At 34.2% G+C, this 15768-nt stretch overlaps 1 protein-coding gene across 2 annotated transcripts; it reads left to right on the forward strand.

Annotated features, from left to right (window-relative positions):
* Positions 1 to 1508: 1508 nt before the first annotated feature.
* Positions 1509 to 5096, forward strand: LOC107637761 (putative polygalacturonase). Of its 2 annotated transcripts, none has more exons than XM_016341096.3 (4): positions 1509 to 1904; positions 2713 to 3060; positions 3400 to 3458; positions 4707 to 5096. In XM_016341096.3, exons 1-3 carry the CDS (start codon positions 1893 to 1895, stop codon positions 3415 to 3417), a joined length of 378 nt encoding a protein of 125 aa, XP_016196582.1. In that variant the 5' UTR covers positions 1509 to 1892; the 3' UTR covers positions 3418 to 3458; positions 4707 to 5096. The 2 variants fall into 2 exon arrangements, with proteins under 2 accessions (XP_016196582.1, XP_088339480.1); XM_088483354.1 differs by having other exon boundaries at positions 1515 to 1904; positions 2713 to 3003.
* The last annotated feature ends 10672 nt before the right edge of the window (positions 5097 to 15768 follow it).

Below are 15768 nucleotides of genomic sequence, written 5' to 3' on the forward strand. Positions count from 1 at the left end.
CAAGCAGAGACTTAACACACATTCACTTTTACACAATTTTAGTTTTTGTTTGGAATCTTAGAGAGAAAACTACTACCTCCTCTAGGGTTCTTGACATTCATAGATTTCTAGTTTTATGCTTTTTATTTGGATACTGAGAAGAGTTACTACCTATGTTTGAAGTCTTTGCCATTACAGTTTGCTTTCTTATTTCCTTGCTCTTTTACTTTTCATTCACTTTGTTTAGAGTTACATATGGATATCTTCGATTTTGGAATTTATTAATGCAATGAATTATTTTTACCTTTAATTAATTTTATGTTATTACTTTGTTTGAATTACCATGTCTTCTTTTCATCCCTTTATATGTTTATGAAAATGGCATTCATGTCAATGGAATAAACTCCCAACTTGACTTGGGAGTTGATTAATAGGAGACCCTTGAGTTGGAATACTCAAGTGTTAATTGGTAATTGAAAGTTGTTGGCTGACTCTCTAGTCACTAACGCTAATCCTTACATAGGAGAGGATTAGGACTTGTGAATTGGAGTTGGTTCAGTTACTTGACATTCCTTTATTCGGTAAGAGATAACTAAGTAGAAACAATGACCTCTTACCGTTACACTTGGAAAAATTCAACAAGGATAGAACATCCAATTAATCTTCTCATAGACAAGGCTTTTTATTTCAAATATATAAAACCTCTTGTTAATTTTTATTGCTTTCATTAATAATTATTTTATTTTTCCGTTCTCCAACTCTAAAATTTCTCAGAAAATTCCTGACCAATAAATTGCACTCTTTTGTCAACTCGTTGGGAGACGACCTGAGAATTCTACTCCCAGTATTTTATTCTTAAATTGTGACAAACCTTTTTAAATTGATAAGCGAAATTTTTGCCAGTTAAGAACTGTACTTGCAACGCTGTTCTTATTATAAATTCTTAATTGGCAATTTTCTACCCCGTCAGCCACCATTATGATTTCTTTTTGAGTTGTGACACTGACATTCAATACTTTCACAGAAAACACCAAGCGGAGATCCAAACAAAGTGAGTAACTTGCAATAACATGTGCTCCCATCTTAGCCTTTAGTTATAAACATGGCATTGAGTGCAATCCTTTTTAATTACATGTCTTGATTAAGAGATCAAGGTTGAATTCAAAGGAAGATGCTGAGTTCTTTAATTGTCAAAAACTAATTTGCATATACTGATATACAATCATTATTATTATTATTATTATTATTATTATTATTATTATTATTATTATTATTATTATTATTATTATTATTATTATTATTTATGAAATACAATACTACTATATAAGAGCAATGATTAGGTGAAGACAAGAAAAACTTGTCCGACCAGCCAGTTGCTCACACCTCACATCTGACTTAAGTAGACATTACGTAGTTAATTGCTTAATTACTTCCCCCAATTAATAAAATCAAATCAACTCACAATTGTATAATAACTTATTAAAACCCCTTGCCCCTTCCCTCTAAGCCTTCCTCCCTAACGGCAATCGTCGGCAAGGAGCAGGTCCTTAAATCTTTCTATTTTTCATGGCAAATGAAGTTAGTAGATAATTTGAATAGTAGCAATTATAATTTAATTTAGTTGGTATTATTATTATTGTGATTAGAGTTTTCTTATTGGATGCATAGAAATTTGATTAAATGAATAAGTGTGAGAGAGAATCAGTGCTGGCATTTCCTTTTCAGCTGTCGCTTTCTCTTACCACCCTCGTTTGTTTTCTTGTTTTGAGTACTTAACTCGCTCCATTATATACGATATACCGCTACCACTCTTCTTCTTCTTCTTCTTCTTCTTCTTCTTCATGCAACTAATCCTTAACTGCTTGTAGAGGTTTCTTGCAACTGCTTCTCAAGAACAGCGGAGGAACACACATATGAAAGGTCTAGTAAGTACGTTGCATCTATCTATTTTACTTTTTATTGTTTTGATTTTTGAATCATCTATCTATCTATCTGTCTGCCGTGTATGTATGTGTTTATGGTTGAACAGTGACTATGTTCTAACTTTTAAGCTTTTGTCTTACTGTTATTACTCTCATAATTAGAAATCACGGCAATATCTCGCTGTAAAGATCATTGTTTTCTTCTAAGTGAAATCTGAGGGGAGACAAAAATTTATGAGATTGGTGACCATGCTAAGGTAGGTTAGTTGATATATCCTTTTCTTGTCTCTGAAACCAAGCCTAGATAGATGAAATCTTTGTAGTTAACATCAATTGCTTTACTGTTTTACACTGTTCTTCTAATGGTAGTTGCCATACTGGATGATTCACTATTCTAGACTTTCCTAGCTTACATTCATGTTGGTTCACATCAGTAATAACCTTTTGTTTTTTCTTTTTCCCTCCTTGCAATAATTATATCTTTGTGGAATAAGCTATTATAACATTTCAGAAGCAATTTTCTGGTTACCTGGCTTTTGAGAATTATGAAAGGGGGTGGCATGTTTAATAATAACAACTGCATTCTTGTTTCAAGCGGAAGATGAAATGGAATATTTTATTTTACTGTTGAAGATACTCTCTCTTTTCAAAAGTTGTGCAATGATTCAATACTATTTGTGAATTTGTCAATTTGGTAGTGTTTTCTCTGTTTTAGGGGACATATTGCCCCTTCTAGTTCCAGCATTCTAGTGAAGTTAAGAGTGCACATTAAAACTCTACTCTCCTTTTTTTATGGCTCTTTTCTTTTTAGGTTGCTGTGCTTTTGCTTGTAGGATTGAGCACTGCACTGAAAAGAAATGGAGAAGAATATAGTCTTGGGCCATGTGAGCAGAAAGCATGGAATAATGCTAGGCCTCATAGTGTTTCAATCTTGGAATTTGGGGCAGTTGGAGATGGGAAAACTTTGAACACAGTTGCATTCCAAAATGCTATATTCTATCTCAAGTCATTCACTGATAAGGGTGGTGCTCAACTATATGTTCCTTCTGGCGAATGGCTAACTGGAAGTTTAAACCTTATTAGCCACCTTAGCAGCACATTTGTACTGAACTTGACTCTATATATGTTGACTCCCTTCATTACTGTCAACTGTCAAGAGGTGCGTGGTTCAGGAAAAGTTTTCATATTCTTGGGAATCTTATATTGTAAGATCATTTTGATATAAGATTTTTTGTGTAAAATTCCTAAGAATGTAAAAACATTCTTCTAACCACACGTTCTGTCAGTATTTCTCTGACAAAGTTTCAACAGAAATAAATTGCCGAAAAATACTAAGAAATGATATTTGAGACTAAGCTTTATGTTATAATGCTAACTCTTAAGTAACTCTGGCACATGCCATTAATTGATAATGACTTGTAAAGAGAATTTCTTTTACTAGTGGAGCAGAAGTTGTTCTTTGAATGCATAATCTGATTTTATTTATTTTATATTCTAGGAGGTTCAAGCTTTATAAGGAGGCAGCTAAAACAGTGATTTTGGTCATTGATGAGGAAGGTATGGAGTCACTCATATCAGAACTTGTGAAAGGTGTAAATGAGCCAAAGCTGCTTTGGTCTTTACATAAGAATATTTTTCTTGTTCTTCAAATTACAAATTTTGACTTTTTCTTTTACTGCAACTTTGATAATGTGTATCTTGTATTTTTCAAATAATAAATTTTACTTTTTTGTTGACCAATATAATGAAAGTTTATGTATGTTGGATTGGTTAATTTAAAATTATATAAAAAAAATTTCATTGCTTAAATTAGTCATTCAAACTATGATATAAAATTATATATCAATTTTGCAATGTTTAATTAGGAAGATTTATAAGCAAGTATAGTCATAAGTATTTTGATCCAACTTATAGTTATATTTTCGGCTATTGGCATACTTTTTAAGTATAGCCATATCTTCTTGTAATAATCAACAGTCACGCTTAAAAAAGTGTAGCTATATATTCCTCTATCGGCACACTTTTGAAGTGTAGCCAAAACTACCTCACTGGGCACACTTCCAAAAGCGTGGCGATATGTACACTTTTTGGCTAGTGACTATAGGTTAATACCTATGGCAATGCTTTTTAAGCGTGGGAAGAGATGAAAGCGTGCCCAAGAAAACCGTGCCAATAGATCCACAAAAGCGTGGCAATAGAGCAACCCGCACGCTTGCGGATGTGACCCTTTCAAAAGCGTGCTAATAGCTCCAAAAGTATGGCAAAAAGCTATCAGCACGCTTTTTTTTCACTTTTTGGCATGCTTTAAAAGCGTGGCAGAAAGCTTATTTTCTTGTAGTAAGATGTGGGGACTCCCAGACACTTTATGTTGAAACTTGTTTCTTTAACTGTTAGCATACTATGTCGTCAAGCTCTGCGACGACTGCCAGTTGCCAGAATGCATGTGGCTTTGTCTATTAGGCACATATGTAGAACATACATAGTTAGAAAAACCATATTCAGGCTTAGTCTCGGGTAACGTCGGGTTGCGGATAGTCAACCGACGCGTGAGCTCATGGCCTGCATAGGACCAGGCATGCATCATACTTGATTGCTACATTTCTCTGTGATTATGATTTATCTATATTTCTTGTATTCTGTGCTTGTTTACTATTCTGCTACATACTTGTGCTTGTACTTATTTGCATGACTTACTAGCATAACTGTGCAAACTCTTAGACTTAGGTTGTGGAAACCCTAGTTTCCTGCTTAGTACCCTGATGGGAACCTTAGGTTCTCACCCACTTACTTTTCCATGTTCTGCAGATGGGAACCAACGTGATCTTCTTTGAGTTCTCTGCATTAGGACAGGCTAGCAGCAACATCACGGGTATGATCGATAACTCTCTCCTTACTTCAGCATAGTGTTTTCTCAGCTATCAAGATATCCATGAGCAACATCAGTAATAGTAGCAATAGTAGTAGTGGTCTTTGTTCTTGCTCTGTATAGAGTTTTTGCGGGCTAGTTACTTTTGTAAATATCTATATACGTAAGCTAAAGGGGTCCCATACTAGGGTGTCTCTTATTAGTCGAGGCATATTAGTATAAATAATGGAGTCTGTAAATATTTACATGAATAAGCAACGACGTAACCTAGTATGAACTATGATGTACTAATCTTCAGATATATGTAGGATATTATTATGTTTTCTGTATTTTCTATGTTTCATGTTGATATTATCTGTTTAAATATTACCTATTCTGTTATATCTATCAAACGCGGTCTCGACTAGCGTTATAGGCTCATACATATATATTTAATATAAGGTTTGGTGTCCTTAAGGAAAGTTGTGAAGTAGCGCCTAGTGGCTAGCATTGGTCATGACGTGCTAGAAGTTAGCTCGTTATATTGGAAGCAATGCAACTACACTAAAGGGAGCATTCTACCAGGATGAAAATAAAATAGAGAGAGACTTGAATCTGGTTTTCTCATAGCTTTCAAGCTATCATATTTCTTCTCATTCATGAGGTTACATTGAATATCTTGCTTTTTTTAGTTTATATTTCTTTGATTTCTCATGGTAAAAGATAATGTGTGAGGTATATGAAAAAGCCATTATTATGTCAAAATTCTTTTGATGTATTTCTATTTTGTAATCATGAGCCTGAGAAGTTTTCCTTGCTAAGTTGGGGTGAGTACTTAGTGTTGAAAGTCTAGAGATTGAACCTTGCCGAAACAAGCTTGATTAGAAGCTTGGGTCATCCCGGATAGGATTAAGAAGAATCCCAGGAAATTGGTGTTTGTATCCTTTGAAAAAGATAGTGAAAATTCTACCATGGTTGTGGTGGAGACTGGATGTAGGCCACATTGCTCAAGGTGGTTGAACTAGGATACATGACTGTGTTCTCTTCTCTTCTCTGCTATCTTTTATTTCATTTGTTCTGAGACAAAACAATTTGTCTCCTGCATAATCAATATCACAGATGCAGCAATAATAAAGTTGCAGAATCTATTTTGGTGTTCAAGTTTAAAAGTATTAAAAGCAACCCTAAATTTAACCCCCCTTTTCTAGGTTATTGAAAACCTTTAATCATTATTGGGAATTGCTATTGTAATTAGGAATAGATATAATCTAGGAAACCAACAAACGCATTATGCTACCGTAATTAGGACTACATATAATCTAGCGAATCCTACAACCTCAATATGGATACTCTCTTAAACTCGGAGCTGGAGTAACAAACACGAGACCCCTCAAAAGATAGCAATTAAAATGATGGAGATAGTGTGGGCATGGAGTGTGTGAAATATTTGAATTTTTTTTCTCCTCTAATCGGTTTTATTAAGCTCCCAATTGATTAGTTTCATCATTCACTACAAAAACGTTTAAAATTGCCGGATTTACTGGCAAAATTCTTAAAAAAAAATCAACGGTAATAATATTATCGTCGGAACAAATCTGACAATATAAATATTGTCGAATTTTAGGAACCTAACATTAATTACTGTCAAAATTTTACAATTGTAATCACTTCCAGAATAATCATTTTTTTGTGATTAGCTTTGGCGCCATTTACATTTTTTGGCGCCCTAATTTTCGTCGAAAGTTTCCACAGTAATATTATTTAATAAAATAATTAAAAAACTAAATGATATAAATTCAATAGTAGTATTATTTTTATAAAATTTTTTCATTTAATATTTTTAACTATAATTATCATAATTATAACCTGATAAAAAGTAAATAATATTATGATAACTAACATTCAAATTAAAACTTAATGAAAACTAAATATCTTTCATTAAGATAAAAAAATCTATAATATAATCTGAAATAACAATCGCTAAAAATAGAATATAGTAATCTCATCAATAAAATAAAGGATGGTAATGTCAAACTATACAAAAGAAAATTCTAAAGCCTACAGGTCATCATAATTGTCATCATGGTCATCTTCCTGATAGTCTCGTTACCAGTCCTGATGCGGTGGTATTGTGGGTATTGGTGTTGTGCTGGTGCAAGTGCAGATGAGGAGGAGCCGTCTCCAGCACTGTTGCCCCGCACGTGCATTTGCTCATAGTAGGCATCTGCTGCCACATGCATTGTATTTTTTGGTCTAACCATTGTTCACTTTTCGTGCCCAGTGCATTTTCTTTCTTAACAAAGATTGGATATTTTAGTCCACTCGACAGGGATTTTCCCCTATCATCATTCTTACCAATTTTAGTTCTCCGGGTTTTAACATGTAGGTCAAAATAGAAGGAACAAAATGCGAAAGTCTATTTGGATGGAAATGACTCACATATGGATCTCTCGACACGAGCTCTGTTTTTCACAGTTCACTTGAATGAGCTTATTAATCTTTCAAAGGATACATCAATCTAAATTGGACTGGCCCACGTATTCTTGGGAGTGATTTGACTTGAACTTAATAGTCATCATTCGGACATAGACAAACAACTTAGAGTAAACACAACCTTCAAACAGTGGTTGTGCGGCAGAGTCTAACAGATAATAAAATCTAGCTACATCCGGATTAAGTTTTTCCTCGATACTTTCCTAGTTTGAACCCCAACTTCATTAAAGACCATCTCATTGTATCTTTCCTGGTTACCCTCCTAATTCACGTCTTCCATATTTGTTTCTCTATTCAAGTTACCCTCTTTTACCGACTCTCAGCCCTATTGATAATAGGTGCAAACCGATTGATTCCTTGCTTATAAACCTCTTAGTGTTTAGTCCACACCCAATACCCATATTTGAACCCATTACAATAAAAGTGAAAGTTATAACATGAACACCTAGATACTCCTTAAGACCTATAAGATTATATTTTGAACACATACACAACAAAACTGATCAAACCCCTCAAAGAATTCATGTTTTATCCCTCCTCACCCCCGGTTGGCCGTTATCCCTATCGTACATCTACAAACGATGATTTGGAAATCTAGAAATCAACCAAAAACACAACTTAATTATTAAAATTTTTAGAAATTTTGGCAGAGTTTCGACTATAATTGGCGACCTCTACCAAATGTAATTTTTAACTTTTATAAACCAAACATGTCTTTAAGCAATTTTAACAAAATTTCCACAAGCTTCCCCTTAATTCAAAGATCTCTACCAAAAATTTTTCTCAGTTTTCACAATTTAAACAATTACAAACATATATTAAAACAAATAAACATTCAAGTAAACATGAAATCCTAGCCATTCTAGTGTGCATCCCCTTATTACTCTGCATTTTTCCAAGAACCAGGGATTTCAAGAAGGCGCCAGTAGGCAACCTTCTCCTACTTCAGTCCTAAAACTCTATCCTAGAAAAAGTAAGTCTGGTATAAAACTTAAATAATTTAACATGTTTAGAAAGAGAAAAGCAACCTTGGTACTGCACGAACAAACCACGTATATAAGCAACACGAACAATCTACAATAAAGCTAATAAACAAGAAAGAAAATCCTAAAATAGAAATAAAGTTAGTAAAAGTTAAAAGTTAATGAACAAATTTAGTTACATTGTAAAAAACTCTAACTAAACTCTAATTACTCTAAACCTTAAATAAACCCTAACTAAACACTAATCACTCTAAACTATATTACGAATAAACCATGAATCAACCCTAATTAAACCCTAATTACTCTAAACTAATTTAAACCATAAACCTTATAAAAAATTAACCTAATCTAACAAAATTAATATATTAAAATCCTATACCAAACCTTGATAAAAATAATTAAACTCTAATTATACTATACTAATTTAATTATCTATATTACACTAACATATTAACCTAATGTACAAATTAAACTAACAAATAACAAATTAAACTAAATACTAATTACTTTAAATTACTATAAACCTAAATAAACCCTAACTAAACACTAATTTAAACCACAAACCCTATACAAAATTAACCTAATCTAAATAAATTAATATATTAATATCCTATATCAAAATTTAACCTAATCTAACAAAATTAATCTAACCTACACTAACATGTTAACCAAATGCATAAATTAAACTAACAAATAACAAATTAAATTAACAAATTAAACTAACTTGGTGGTGGAAGAGACGGTGACCGCGGGTTGCAAATGCTACAAAGCCATTTTCATAGGGAAGAGGTGAAGGATGATGGGATGTTAGGGTTTTGAAAAAAAAATAATAAACATGGTGGCAGAAGCTTACCCTGAGAATGGAAGGTGAGGGGACAACGACGAAAGCATGGCGTGGTGACAGCGGCGAGCCTTCGCGGTGGTGTAAGCAGCGGCAAAAAGAGCTTGAACACGATGTTTTCTTGTGCAACACCCATGACGGCAAAGAAGGAGGCAATGTTGGTGGTGGCGGCAACAATGGCGAGGACAGTGATGAGAGAAAAGAGAGATAGAGAAGATAGCAGAAAGAATGATAATGCAAAAATGAGGTAGGGGTGCAAATTTAGGCCAACTTTACCGTCGGAATTTTTGTCGAAAAAATTCGACGGTAATGTTGGTTTCATTTACTAATGATGCGTTTTGAAAATTGAATTACTGTCAGATTTCTCTTACACAAATATGAAGATAAAAAGTGCGACATGTTAATTTGAATTTATTACCATCTATCGGATTTTCAAACTGATTATTCAATTCGAAGGTAAATTTAATAGTTCAACGACTGCCATTTTTTCGTCAGAAAAATTCGACAGTAATGTTGGTTTCATTTACAAAAATGACACATTTTGAAAATTTAATTACCGTCAATTTTTTTCAATGCAAAACCCGACGGTAAAAGCGCGACATATTAATTTGAGTTTGCTCTATCTACTACCATCAGATTTTCGAATGGATTGTTCAATTCGAAGGTAAATTTAATAGTTCAATGACTACCATGTGAACCATCGCAAAATTTGATGGTAAAACTGCCAGTAAAGGCCGTGACAAAATTTGACAATATATCTGACGATTTACAGTGCATTTCTTGCAGTGATCTAATTGATTGGTATAAGCTTACAATAGATTGTATATGATTACAAAATCAAAATTCTGATTTTAGTTTTCCTAATCAATTGGCTTTCATAAATTCCGATTTCTCATTTAAGAAATTTATTCCACCAATCGATTGGTTAAGTCACTAGAAGGTTTTTGTTTATTTGTGATAGTTTTTTTCTTATTTGTGGAGGTTTATAACCCCTACCAAATGGTTTGTAGAGGTTTCTAAAACCCCCAAAATTTGAGGTGCCACGAGGTTTTTTGTGGAATTTTTAAAAACCTCCACAATTTATTCAGTGGGGGTTTTGTGTGTGTTTAGTAGGAGTTTTATATTGGACTTTTGTGACGGTTTTAAATCACTTTTGTGGCAATTTAAAACTCCCACAAATTAATTTTTTAATTTAACAAAAATTAACTATTTTGTGAGATTTTTAAACCTCCACAAATTCTGTAATTATTTATTTATTTTTAATTTTAAATCATTCATTAATCTCATCTAATTTACATATTCTCAAATTAAAAATTTATTTTTTAATATCAAAATTTAAAAACTAAATCTTTTATAACACAATTCCTCAATATAAGACATAACTCTATATATAAAATCATTCTCTAAATGCCAATTTCTATCACAAAACAAAGCTAACCTCTTTATTTGAATCAGCAATAATCAGTGGAAAAATTACAGAATCCAGATATGATATATTACAGAATGATCACCACTACCAGGAATTATTATGTACAACATATTATGAGTATACATCATTCTAAAGCAACTCAGATCAGAAGCAACAAAGATGCAATAATGATACAAACAACAGCTATGGTGATAACAATTGAACCTTGATCAAGTGATTTCTGTAAACTTGTTCTTGAGAAATGCTGGTAAGCCAAATACACTGCAATCAATAATGAAATGATAGCACCTTCTTTTGTGTCTCTAACAAAGACAGTAACATTGAATCGTTTTATGAAGAAGAGGCCATGGCTTGATAAATCAAAACCCAAAAGGATGGATTTGCTTACCTAATTCTCATGACCTCATAAGGGGAAAGGATGACCAAGAGAAGTGCTAGAAATGGCAACTCAAGTTCACCTTGAAATAAAGATCCAGCAGAAAATTCTTCATTCAATTAGTTTTTAAAAGTATGAAGAACAAAATAAATAGGAATTATTTGCATTATTTTGTGCAAATTTTCAGATAACATGCATAGTTATCATATCCAAATGAATATAGAATAATTAAACATAAAAATGTCAAGCACATAATAAATAAAAAGCTTAAAAAAATTTTGTACAAATTTTCATTCAAGTCTTCAACGCTACTCGACCCCATGTGACTCACTTTCTTCCTCATTCTTTCCCTCTTTATTTCACTTTTTCTATTTCTATAAAATTATTTAATTTTTCCACTCCTTACTTACACTATTAATTACACCTTATAATGAACATATTTTATATCAAAGAATTCTAACACAGTTACTATCTTTGAGTGCCCAATTAAATTCTAACACCATTTTCTAAAGAATTAGGTCCTCAGTTAAAAAACCCAATCCCCAGTAGTTGACTCATCCCAACCAACCTGACCAATCATATGTGAGTCGGTAAACACTGTTTACAACTTGTGTAGGTCCATCAATTGATAGATTGAAAAAATTTACAATGTTGAATTAGAAAAGGAGAATAGAAATTATACCTGCAAATACGCCATTGTGAATTTTTCCATCTCACAAACTCTGAAAAGGAGAATAGAAACACTACCTTGTAGTACTTGGCTAAAGGAATAACAAACTCAGAAGGACTAGCCCAACAAACGAAAGAAAGATTTTGAGTTCAAGACTTTATAATTGAGAACAGGAGTTCATTAAACAATTAGTTGATCCATGCCTCTGTAATTGAACAAACATACACGAACTGATAAATTAGCATAAAGAAAAGTAAAGATACTCACCTAGCTAGGATTGTAAAAGATAGTAAAGGGACTATTATTTGCAGCAGCATGAGCAGCTGCCGCAAGAATCCCAATATGCATACTATCACTTGACAATACCGAGGATGATATGTTGGCTGGTTGCCTGTTAGCTCTCCTGATGCCAAAAAGAAGCTGCTATTTTTCATCTCTGTTGGAACATTTTAAAGAGCAGGAAAGATAGTCAAAATGCAAGTCATTTGCTGAAGTGAGTTGAAGCTTTGAAACATTGATTTTCAATATATTTCAAGACAGTTTTGAAAACTTTCACTCAAGCACCAAACAGCACAAAAATGATCAATTTATTACCCTCACTGTATAAATAAAACAGAGTCTCCAGCAAAGAGCCTCTTTCCACTGACAAATAGACTCCATCCAGTTGTAAGCAAGTGGTGCTTTGGTTGCCCTGGTTAAGGTGAGGACCATAATGAATAAATAAAAATATCTTCAGCAAGTTTTCAATAATTTTGCTGTTTCAGATTATATACAGGACTGCACATTATGCATACCTCGATATATATGACAAAAAGTCAAAACATTATCATGCAAATCCCTAGCCACAAGTTCTTGTACAGGAGGTTGAATAGAATAATCCTACATGAAAACATGTAAAAGATCAAAGCCTGAAAATTTTATTCAACTACCTGAAATAGTAATTACGCTTAGAAGAGGAGGGAATATTTTCTCTGCTACTCGGCGAGGCACAGAGAAACCTCCATGTGCGCTTGTATCACTAGCTGTCAGCTGTTTGCAGAAAAACTCAGGTTGTGCCTTGTTTGACTTGAGAGCAAGATCTAATCTTAATAAAGCTTCCTTATCATACTGCATGGATCATGTCAAAAATTAGTGAGGTTTTCAAAAAAATAAAATAAAATTTGAAACATGTATATTTATGTTTCAAGTTTTTAAGGTCTTTCTCCTTTGGTTTCCAACACATATCTACCATGTTTGACACATAGTCCACATTAAATGTGTGAAACTCTCCCAGTTCAAAGCCAAACTGCATTTTTCACCATTTTCCAAGAAATTATCTCCCTCGGTTAAAAAACTCAATTCCCATTGGTTCATGCCTTTTCTCTCTATAATCAGACTCCAAATTAATAGAAAACTTCGTATCATACAAATTGATGTTTGGCATATCATAGTGTTATAGAATTATAAAGCATCTGAGACATTCCAAAATGATACTTGCAGAAGGCACAAGTTGAAGTGTTATCTGAGCATAAACTTCATCGGTTTCTAGGTCAGCCTGCCAAAAAAATCCCCAAAAATGAACACACAATCAAAATGAGAGAATTCCAGACCTTCCATATTGATCTTCGGCTCAAAACTAATACAAGAACCAAACCAAAAATGAAAATTTCCATACATGCAAAGTAATATTGTGAAGGAGACACAACAACTTGGATGAAAGATTGGGATAGTTAAGAATCTATCCATCCACATCTGTCTTCAAAGACGCTGCAACCTGAAACAAACAAAAACAAAAGATTCAAATTAAATAAATAAACAATTAAAGGCTTGCTTTGATTATAGATTATTCTGGATTCGAAATCCAACTCCATAACTGAAAAGCTTAACAGCTTTTTCAGCATGTTAGAGAAGTTGGTTAGGGTAGTTAAGTTAGCACACATTAGCTTACTACAAAAAAAAAAGGCCTATGGTCACGGTAAAAAACCGTGACCATAGATCTATGGTCACGGTTTTGGACCTATGGTCACGGTTTTTTATCGTGGCCTATTCTCTCATGGCCATAGGTCTATGGTCACGGTTTTTTTACCCATGGTCACGGTTTTAATTTTCAAATTCTGACACTTTAGGCCACGTTTTTTCACCGTGACCATAGCCTCTATGGTCACTGGTGCACGAAATTGTGATGTCCAGGCTCGAACAATCCCTGGCAACGTGAGCAACTTGGTACGCGTAATCGTGATTACACTTTAATGATGTAAAATTCATGGCTCTTTCTTTCCCTGGCAATGGCGCCAAGAACATGGTGCCAATACCATGGTTCACAACTTCGATACAACTAACCAGCAAGTGCACTGGGTCGTCCAAGTAATACCTTACATGAGTAAGGGTCGAATCCCACGGAGATTGTTGGTATGAAGCAAGCTATGGTCACCTTGCAAATCTCAATTAGGCAGATATAAATTGATAATGATGTTTTCGAATAATAACTAATAAAATAGGGATAGAAATACTTATGTAAATCACTGGTGAGAATTTCAGATAAGCGAATAGAGATGCTTCTCATTCCTCTAAACCTCTGCTTTCCTGCTATCTTTATCCAATCAATCTTACTCCTTTCCATGGCTGGCTTTATGTGATACATCACCACTGTCAATGGCTACTTTCGGTCATCTCTCAGGAAAACGATCCAATGCCCTGTCACGACACGGCTAATCGTCTGGAGGCATCACGCTTGTCAATGGCTTCATCTTATCCTCTCAGTGAATAATATGCTCACGCACCCTGTCACGGCACGGCTATTCATCTGTTGGTTCTCGATCATGCTGGAATAGGATTTACTATCCTTTTGCGTCTGTCACTAACGTCCTGCAATCGCGAGTTTGGAGCTCGTCACAGTCATTCATTTATTGAATCCTACTCGGAATACCACAGACAAGGTTTAGACCTTCCGGATTCTCTTGAATGCCGCCATCATTCTAGCTTACGCCACGAAGATTCTGGTTAGGAGATCTAAGAGATATTCATTCTAGCTTATTTCATGTAGAACAGAAGTGTTTGTTAGGCACGCGTTCATAAGGGAGAAGGATGATGAGCGTCACACATAATCATCACCTTCATCACGTTCTTGGGTGTGAATGGATATCTTAGAAGCGAAATAAGATGAATTGAATAGAAAACAGTAGTACTTTGCATTAATCTTTGAGGAACAGCAGAGCTCCACACCTTAATCTATGGAGTGTAGAAACTCTACCGTATAAAAATACATAAGTGAAGGTCCAGGCATGGCCGAGATGGCCAGCCCCCTAAAGCATGATCAATAGTCTCCTAAGATGAACAATGGATTAAAACTGAGACCAAAGATACCAAATACAATAGTAAGAGGTCCTATTTATAATAAACTAGTCACTAGGGTTTACATGAGTAAGTAATTGATGCATAAATCCACTTCCGGGGCCCACTTGGTGTGTGTTTGGGCTGGGCTTAAGTGTTGCACGTGTAGAGGTCCTTCTTGGAGTTGAACGCCAGTATTTGTGCCAGTTTGGGCGTTCAACTCTGGTTTTAGCTCCTTTTCTGGCGCTGGACGCCAGAATTGGGTAGAAAGCTGGCGTTGAACGCCAGTTTACGTCGACTATTCTTAGCCAAAGTATAGACTATTATATATTGCTGGAAAGCCCTGGATGTCTACTTTCCAACGCAATTTGAAGAGCGCCATTTCGAGTTTTGTAACTCCAAAAAATCCACTTTGAGTGCAGGGAGGTCAGAATCCAACAGCATCAGCAGTCCTTCTTCAACCTCTGGATCTGATTTCTGCTCAAGTCCCTCAATTTCAGCCAGAAAATACCTGAAATCACAGAAAAACATACAAACTCATAGTAAAGTCCAGAAATGTGAATTTAACATAAAAACTAATGAAAACATCCCTAAAAGTAACTAGATCCTACTAAAAACATATTAAAAACAATGTCAAAAAGCGTATAAATTATCCGATCATCACAACACCAAACTTAAATTGTTGCTTGTCCCCAAGCAACTGAAAATCAAATAGGATAAAAAGAAGAGAATATACTATAAATTCCAAACTATCAATGAAACATAGCTTCAATCATATGAGCGGGACTTATAGCTTTTTGCCTCTTGAATAGTTTTGGCATCTCACTTTATCCTTTGAGGTTCAGAATGATTGGCATCTATAGGAACTCAAAGTTCAGATAGTGTTATTGATTCTCCTAGTTCAGTATGATGATTCTTGAA

The sequence above is a fragment of the Arachis ipaensis genome, chromosome B4 (genome assembly GCF_059453495.1).
Source record: "Arachis ipaensis isolate K30076 ecotype BB chromosome B4, ASM5945349v1, whole genome shotgun sequence".
In the NCBI taxonomy this organism is placed as follows: Eukaryota; Viridiplantae; Streptophyta; class Magnoliopsida; order Fabales; family Fabaceae; genus Arachis; species Arachis ipaensis.